Raw genomic sequence first — 9782 nt, 5'->3', positions numbered from 1 at the left:
CCAACACTCATACGTTACACTTCACGAATCTGCACACAGGAGGGATGATAATACAGCGCTGGACATGTGGGGGAATACCTTATTACCTATAGGGAAGAAAAATTATTTACAGAATATACATTTGCAACACCGCCTACAGGATCCTAACCTTAACATCAAGACACTCCACCACTTGGTCGATGAACCAATTAGTTGGACTGGTTGATGGTGATCTAGAACCAGCTAAAACACATTTAAGCCTCAGAATCCTTTAACCACAAACTCATAAATTCTGTTAATCAATTATTTGTTTATCTAAAATTTGTTTGCAATTATTATTAGCATTTTGGTCAATCAAAGTTTAGAATTTTAATAAATCAGCACAAATTGCATGACATTTTATATTTAGTTAATCTTGCTATCTGGCTTTTTCTAATTCAATTGGCTCTGCATAACCGAATTTAGCTGTATAAATTGTCCAAATAAAGCAGGCCAAGGCTCAAAGTCCGGAAAGTCCTTTGCTCAGCACGTTACAGTCCCAAAGATCTCCAAAGGACCTGAAATCGTGCAAGCATCTGTCATCACCTGTGGGGTTGATAGGGGTTTGCAGTCATCGAGAAAGAAGGCAGCATCTGTACCCCTCCCTATTCTACTACCCTTTTTCTAGTAAATTTGAGATAACAAGAAACATTTCTTAGACCAAGGAAGAGTGTGATTGGTTCGTTTGATGAGGTTTTGCAATATCGTTCGATTTTCCCACCACTTTGGTGTCTCATGGATTTTGCTTGTTCACTTCCTCCGTGTATGACATCTTCGTGCAACCTTGTAGTTGCTTGCTTGTATATGACCATTGTTCAATTAGACCAGTTTTTACCGACTGAAGTTTGGCAGTCCTCCATGTTCCTATCCTTGACCAGGAACACTGTGCTTCTAACCAGAGGTTGCCTGGAGGTCTATGGAGCGATCCGAGTCTACGCAGTAGACATCGCGCTCACAAGACGGTGGCCACTTCCGAACTCCATTTTGGACGCCATATTTTGGTAGGCCCAAATGCCAACATAAGCAAAACAAACACAAAAGAACAATTAATAGACAGAAATGAAGATTCTAATGTTAAACCCTCACTAATCCCTTTATGTATTAGTAATTTCCTAGCTTTTAGAGACATTTAAAGCAAAAAAACTCACCCTTCGGTCCAAGACGGGAATGCAAACATCACAAAAGCAAAATAAATCATGCGATATTCTATTACCACACATACTACAGTTAATATGCGTACCATAGTTAGTTATTAAAGTTATTCTGCCATGCAAAATAGCGATAAGTCCCATGTATAATTGGTGTTTAAAAAGGGTGCAAATAGTTGAATTAATATAACACAGCACACGGTTATTTTCAAGTTATTATATTAGTTGGTTAAGTGATTAATATTCTCATGCAAAATAGAGGAAGTATACAAAATGTTGTTTTACCTGCTCCATCACTATCACCCACAAGGGAATCCTGGTGCTGAGCAGGTGGGCGTGCCTAGCTCTGCCTAGGGTAGACTGATTAGTTAAATAGCCAGTTCTTCAGCTTCTTGAGGGATTCAAGAAAAAATGAGGAGGCTCTGCTGTGGAGTTGACAACTGTTCCAACTATAGGAGGAATGTAAGAGAACGCCCATCCTCCTGATCTCATCCTTTGTAAAACTCTACAGACTTTTCATAAATATTTGTCATTACTTGCTGGCATAGCCTATAGTTTTCATTTTGCCACAATATCTACAAATCTTCCTGATCACTGTCTGGTGAAAAAAGCCCATGTTCCCTCCCTCTGACATTTGTTGGGCCATGATCTATTGAGTATTAATGATAACCCCTGAAAGTTCACCGCAGTGATCAGGGGGCTTCCTAATTCATTCACAGAAGATGAAGCTCTCCAGCATGATGATCCCATCCATACCACAAATTCATTTTCAGGTTTTTGGCCTTGATATGTCAACATCCGTGCAGATACATTGGTGTGGGCCTGAATAGGCAACAACAAGTGCAAATCAAGTGTAATGGCATTATAACATAAAGTTAACTATTACAGTAGAATTGATTGATAAGTTAATTGTGAGAAAATTGGGCCATTTGCCATGTCCCCCCACTTTTGGCCCTTATTTTTTACTAGATACAAGTGTTTACTGACTCTGATTGTGCCCTGGGCCCTGCTAACCAGGCCAGGGCCAGTGCTCTGTTAAAAGATATATGGTACTTAGATGTAATTTCTATTGGTATGACAGCCTACGTTTAAGCCCCTGTATATGGTAGGGCATTTAGGTTTAGAGGCCCAGTAGATTTAATGCACTTAAGTGCGCACTGCTGTGGTGCCCACTCTCATGTTAAAGGCAGCTCTGCTATGCAATAAAACTATGTTCAAAATCGAATTAAAGATACTTCCACAGACTTGAACTACCTTATTTTTACATATAACTTACCCCTAAGGTTTGTCCTTGGACCCCGGTGTTGGGTGCCATGTTGAAATAAGTGGGGCATTATGAAAGATGCTTTTAATGCCCTGGTGAGGGCAAAACTGACAATATTGTTTTCCCCATTGTAGTGCATTAGCTCCACAGGCTAACATAGGGAGGCTTTATTTCACATTACTAAAGCTAACTATTGACAGGAGTGAGCTAAAATAATAATTCAAAGTGGCACAGTAATAGTTCAAATAAATCCAGCAACATTCCAGGGTAAGATTTATTATAACTATATCAAAAAAGAAGTTCTAGAACTTGCTTTTAGGATAAGCCTGAATCCAGCTCTGGAGCAGCCTCTCTTTATTAGCCAGCCATTGACAGGCTGAGCCAAGCTGCTCTGATGAGGTGTGAAGTGGCCTGAAAGGAAACAAAGAGACATCTGGTGGGAGAAAATCTGCTGCTTACTAGCACAAGACAAGAAGGTGGCTGGGTAGTCAAACTGGTCTTCAAATAGAGAAATACAGTTTGGACAGAAACCAGGCCCTCCCCCACTTCTTGCTCCCCCTGCCAGATGGGAGCCCTTGTAATTGAATTAGCCGAGTGGCTGTAAGGGGAGTATTAAGGAAGGTTACCCACACCTGTACGCTGCGTTAAAATAATCTAAAGCTCCTGGAGAGATTTTCTCAATTTTGAATTTTTGTCAACAGTACTTTCTAGGACAAGAATATGCCACTCTTCAGAGGAACTGGTGATCACAGAGGGTGGCACCCTGCTCCTCACTGGTCAGCCGTTACAAAAATGGGGTAACCCAATAGTCAAGGACCTAGGTGCGATTCCGGTACAAAAACAATGGTCCTAGACTTTAATTATCAGAAGGGGCTATAGGCCCTTACTCAGTGATATCATTCACTTAATTATGAGCTAAAATAAATAGATTTGATAGCTCTTGGTATTAAATAAAATGTTCAACTTCAACAAAGAGAAGAATGCAACAAAAAACAATCTAAATCACCATACATTTATTTACTTATAATTTTTACTTTTAACAATAATTGGCGTCAGGGTTGCTCCAAAAGGAACGTGCGTGTAGCAAGGGTGCTTAAGAGTGAATGAGTAAAAGAAGAGAGAATTCAGAAAGTAGTGACATAGGGAAACTTAGCATCATTCAATAGTGGACTGGTTATCAATCACCGTCCTATAAGGCCTGGTCACGTATCAGAGTATAAAGACTAAATTATACTTTTATTGAACTAGAAGACAATTCTAGTATGGCACGTAGGGGAGTGACGCGTACCAAGCTAATGAGCTGGGGGTGTCAACGTTTCGACCCGTCTTTGTGGCCATAAGGGTGGTTTAAGCCTTGGCCATGAGGATCTTCATCAGGACGAAGGGGCATCCTGGATAGGTGCTGTATCTGTTCGTGTGCCTAGAAATGATGAGAAGTGGTAATAAGGTTGTTGCACTAAAAACTACTAGTTAAAAAGAAGGCCTGTAAGTGGGCTTACCCGCTGTTGATCATTGTACGGGATTACTCAATATAGGACATAGGGGATAGGGATCCTAGTTCCTATGTAAAAGTGTTTAAATCCGCTAGTGGAAACTTCGTTGGATCAGTGGCTGAAAACTAAGAAAGAAGGCACAGTCAATTCCATGGTGTACATAATTGTGCGTGCCAAAGTTCCTAACGGGCGGTAGGGGGAGGGAGACAATTTACCTTAAGTTTGATAATTTACATGGTCCACTTGAGGACGTGTAAGTGTCTCTGGCAGCTGGAGTACAAGCCAAGCTGGAATTGATATAAAAAAGGCATAGTTAAATCTAAGGTCTAACTCGGCATCAGTGGATGTAGAGCCGTGAAAATGTGAAGGGAGAGGGGGTTATTTACCTGGGACCGCTCTAGTTCGGCATCCGTGTTGTATGTCGGAAACCGTTGGTAGCAGAATTGCCGCTCAGCGCGAGGACGGTAAATACGAATGCAGTGTCAACGTGGAGTTGACGGCTCCGGTACGTTTAGGAGACAGAGTTAAAAGACTCCGCCGGGCAACCTAATGCGAATCGGAGATAGGTTATTCAGATACATATGATGGAGGAGAAATATATGTTTAAGAGCTAGACGGTTTACAGTTATTATGACAATACAATTCAATATATTGTGCAGGTAATACAATAATTGTAAGATGGTAAAAAGATTAAAATGCAGTGGTAGTTATTTACAAAACAACATATATTGACGATTACAAGACAAAAGGTTAATAAAGCCTTACTAACACCCCATTTGGCAAAGGTGCCTTGTACTGTACGAACAAATCTGTTAATTGCAGAATAGTGGAAAAGTAATGATGGACAAAACAATACAGTGTGTATTTCCAATTAAGAGCAAAAGAACACCATATGATTATTATACAGATACAGGGTATTACAAAAAATATAGTGTCGTTCGCCACTGTGGTAAGTGATGCTGCACTGCAACCTAAAAGGGTTCACTGTAACAGATAGGCAATTCGGTTATGAGGAGGGAAATTAATGACAGCTGTTGCAAGATAGTATGGAAACGAGGTACAAGATGTTCATGTGATAGGGTTACCAGCAATCTCATGTGGGAGGGCCAAAACCAATCCATGTGTAAGTGTAAAGCACTAGAGCCCTAGTGATCAGTGCCCATAAAGGGAAGCAGCTAGCCTACTGACATGGTATAGGGCCTCAGTAGTGGAATCATCCATTACTCATAATGGAAACCTGCTTACTAATTTCTTCAAATTCATTCAGGCCTCTCGCAATTGTGTCCAAAGCGTGTATTCATCTGCATTCGCGTTTATTGAGTATAATAGCAAAATCACCCCCTCTGGGGTTGGGCTTAACTTTCTCAATGACCCACCACCTTAAACTTTCCGCAGTGTGTTCAAATGTGGTAAAGTGTTCCACCAGAGGTGCACCCTGTATCTTACAACGTATGCGGCTGCAATGTTGTAGGATGCAACACTTAACTTTCTGAATGGTCTGACCTCACTGGTCAGGGCTGCCCCCCATCTTGACAACTCAGAAGACTGGATAAATATTATATAGCTGCCCAGTAACTCAGATCCCTGCTTGGAAACAACAAGGGAAGGACTGCCCTATCAAACCCCTGCTGTACAATAAGAAGGACGCCACTCATAAGGACTACACCTGCGCACACTCTGGTCTTCACAAAAGAGGACTTTGCCATAAAGTTTAAGAGTGGACTTCCAGGTACAAAAGAGCTTTAAGCAGTCACCTGCATCGTCTCAAACAAGAAAAGGCCAGCTGACCAGCGTCCAGTGGACTTTTAAAGTTTTGACCGGGTGCAATGTGAGAATTATAGTCCCAACTCTTTAAGGAGCAAGGCAGAGCTTCTGGACCATTGGCTGGTGTGGTGGACCCACAAAGACCCAAAAGAAACATCAGGAAACCTGGACCTTTGTACTGCACAAGAGAGTACTGCACTCATAAGGTCTGCACCTGCTGCACTCACAAGGCTTCACAACAAAAGGACTTTGCCTGTCTTAAAGGATAAGACGTGGACCTCTGATCAGCAAAAGATAGAAAAGTCCTGGAAAGGCTACCTGAAACATGAACAACAAGGATAACTCCAGCTGTCAAGCTTCACCTGGTTGTTTCTGGGATTGACCAGGAACATTGTAGGAGTTGTAATCCTATACCCCAAGAGACAAACCAGAGCTTCTGAACCCTTGGCTGGTGCTGTGGACCACTATCTTGCATCAAGAAACACTTTTGTAAGTAGGTGTAAAATGTTACATTATGGGTGACCTGAACTATTGACTTTGTCCTGATCCAGCGTGACCTTTTTTTTTTTAACCCTTTGAGCTCTCATTGCTTCTAAGCGCTAGTGTTACTTTTAATTTAAAACAAATAATAATTCTTCTGTTTCCTACATTATATTTTTGTTGTTTTGGTGTCATTTCAATCCTACAAATATTCATTATTTTGATAAATTGGAGTTGGATTTTTATTGTGTGTTGTTTCTTACTTATTTGCTGTGTTGGTGTTTTTAAATGCTTAACACACCTGTATCCTGGATTAAGCCTGTCTACTCGCAACAAAGCTACCAAGGATTGAGCAAGGATACATTTATTGAGAACTTGACTGTACCCTATTTGTGATTGTGGTGTTAGTATTAGCTGTAGGTACTTACCTGCACCTACTAATAAACCACCTCCCAACATTCATGTACGACTTTCGTACTTATCGATTGGAAATTTGATGAGAAATAAAAGTGCCATCTGTTGTATTCTTGGTGCTATATTAAATGTCCACAGCCTGTAAAGGTGTTTAAAAATCCCCAATGGGTTAGTATTAGAGCCAACTTCGACGTGGCAGAAAATAGGTGTTCTCGTAGGCTGTTGAGATGAAGCTATGTGTCAACAATGATGTTCATTAGATTTGTTTTCCTAAGACAGATTTTTTTTTTTCTGCTTGAACCTTAGTATAAATATTGGCTCATCTGAGCTCCTCAGTAGTGGCTCCTGCCAACCAGTGCTGTTGCATCTACCTGCCTGCACCTACCTGCCTCTGCCTGCAGCCTACCGCTCTACCTACAGTGAAGAGACTAGGGGCTGTGACTGAACCATCACTATGTCTAGAGCAGGTACGTCGACATATCCCTAATTCTTTTCTTGCATTACATGTTTCTACTCATTTAAGCCTTTGTGTGATCAATTTTGCATCCTATCATGTGCTGTGATATGCATTAGAATTAATTCATTCATATTACATTTTGTCCGAAATGTTCTTGCAACAACGATGAAAATCAAAAAGTACCTTTCCTCTACACAGTTTGTAAAGGGCCTGCCATGCAAATCTGAACCAGTATGTGGAAAGCATCAGTGTTGTTGAAACTAAACCACAGTTTCCTATGAAGTCCACTCTGAGCGACCCCCCCTATAGGTTCATCCAATGGACTATTTTTTAAATGAAAGAAGAGTTACAATGGAATGAAAAATGCCCACAAACAACTCGCACCAGGCTCCCCGCTCCCTTAAATTTATTTTTAAAAAGTACCTGCCGTATTGCTATTATCCACGACCTCCCTCAAGCCTTCTTTCCCTCCTACTCTTCAATCATTTAAGAAAGTGCCTGGGGCTGTATTATGAATATGGTGCACGTTTCCTGTTTGAAGCGTTGCTTCTTTTCAACAGGTGCATCATGTGCAGTGTCAGTGCACCATATTAGAAAGAATGCCCTATCCACATGGCAACTGCAAACTCTGCCCTTAGGGCATCACATTCAAGTGAAATACAGAGCAGCTGTTTGCAAGTCACTCTGGGCCTAATTATGATGTACACCGTAGGGGAAGAGGGACCGCCCGACAAAGAGTCCCGCCGCCATCATTATGATGAAACAGCCTTCCAGTCATAAAGTGTATGTTTTCCTATTGCGGCTTGTGCTGAGGGCTGCAGCACAAGCCACAATGGGACAAATGCACTTTAAAAAAAAGATCAATGCACCGTGTGCAGGCACCATGAGGTGCCTGCCACACGATGCATGGATGTTTGGGGGGGGCGGCCCCATAGCAGAGGGCCAGGGGGCCCGGATAGGGGCCGGCACAGTCACTTCCTGCCTGCCTTTTCATGGCAGGCGGAAACCAACATCGTAATCCCGACGGTGGGTAATTTTGGATTGCTATTCCGCCAGCGGAAGCAGAGCAGAGGTCTGCCACGGGTTTCCCTCCGACCACCTGTATCATAATACGGCTGTTGGACGTAAACCTATGATGTCAGGCAGAAAGCCTATAATGAGTTGTTGGATGGCTTTTCCCCCATATCATAATGGGCCCCTCTGTGTTTTACTGTGCATGCAGCATGCCACCTCCATTTTAAAGAGGGAAGAAAGATCATCTTGCAGGCGGGTGCGATGAGTGACTGCGCCCGCCTGCAGGGGAGTTTCTGGGGGTCCATGGGAATTCCTTCCTCCACTCCAGAGGGCTGCCCCTAGGAGGTGCCCTAAATAATTCCCTCATTTTCATGGGGCCATGCCCCCATGCAAATGAGGGACCACCTTCTTATGATAGCACTGTCGCAACATATGCACCAGCGCTACCAGTATTACAGAAGGGGATGTACAAGCAGCTCCAGCCCTCTCTGTAATACCAAAGCCCCCGGGGGGAAATGGGGGGGTGGGCACGGGGGGGGGGGGCACAAAGTGTATACCCATGTCATTTGCACTCCAGCGCACAATGTATAATGTCGCCCTGTTGTCCTTCCGTGCTAACATCACTATCCCTCGTCAGAACTCCATATGAGCTTTTTAACCCCTTCTGCTCCAGAAAGCTGGGATCTCTGCCCTCTATACAAAGGAGGCGATGTGCTTTATATAAGGAGACCTGAAATTACGGTTTTTCCTCTAGTGTCCCAGCAGATTTCACCAAATTTAGCTGAAGTTCTAGTTTTTAGAGAAGAACGACTTTAAAAAGAGAGAAGCAGGTTTACCTGCGCTCCAAGGCAGGGCGGCTTGCCAGCTCTCATCAGAAAACAATGTAATTAACAGCCATCAGGTAAGGATTAAAAGTTGCTTTTCATTCATATCTATTTCCTGTTTGCCTCCTATGTGTTTCTATGTTGAGACGCACTGTCATTTAAATAATGTTGTGTCACTTGGAACCCCTTGGTGCAAATCCACCCTGTAATTGAAACTAGGCCTGCAGCTACCAGTGGTGGAGAAGGTGCAGTGCAGATCAGTTTTTATTTACCGACCCCTGCAGTGCGCGTTGTCTAAAGTGTGTCAAATGTTCCTTGTGTAAGGTACACGTGCTCGACTGCTCCTTTTATCCAAAGGACTGGTGCACTCATCCATCTTGCACCAGCACTTTGGCGCAGGCTTCTTCCTCTCGTTGTCACCTTCCAGGCAGACGCCCATCCTATGTGCCGAGTGACCTCATCTGAATGGCTCCTCCTGGTTGTGACACTGCTCTTTATTTGGTTTGTGCACAAGCGCTTCGATCATCCACTACATTCATTTGACAGGGCCCCAAAACTGCTGCCTTTGCTCATTGTGACGCTTTAACCTGTGTGTGCATTTCTCTGAAACTCGAGATTCTTATTTCTGTCCCTGTTTTTTAAGCAGATGTAATGTTTTTAATTAACAGCATACAATAGACATTATTAATAATATTGGAGTGCTGGTGGCCCCTACATGCAACCCCCGGCTCAAATTAAGCAGCCAATGCTCGCCAACAGCACGTTAAGGCAGAGCCCGCATCATATGTACAGGGTGATTGACAAGGCAGACTAAACCTGTAGCATCAGCTCACCCAGGTCACCACAAATGTGAGTGGGCAGTGCCATTTGTGCACAAAGGACACGTCATCCTACTGTGTCATCTGG

General features: G+C 42.9%; 1 protein-coding gene across 1 annotated transcript in view; it reads left to right on the top strand.

Moving 5' to 3' along the window:
* Positions 1-6916: 6916 nt before the first annotated feature.
* LOC146863362 (uncharacterized) overlaps positions 6917-9782 on the top strand; it is a 164976-nt gene continuing 162110 nt past the window's right edge. Inside the window, exon 1 of the mRNA XM_085642797.1 lies at positions 6917-7048. Within this exon, the coding sequence (XP_085498923.1) occupies positions 7036-7048 (13 nt within the window). The 5' untranslated portion in view covers positions 6917-7035. The remainder of the gene's footprint in view (positions 7049-9782) is intronic.

The sequence above is a fragment of the Triturus cristatus genome, chromosome 2_2 (genome assembly GCF_964204655.1).
Source record: "Triturus cristatus chromosome 2_2, aTriCri1.1, whole genome shotgun sequence".
Classification (NCBI taxonomy): Eukaryota; Metazoa; Chordata; class Amphibia; order Caudata; family Salamandridae; genus Triturus; species Triturus cristatus.
This window is presented reverse-complemented; position numbering and strand designations above follow the sequence as displayed.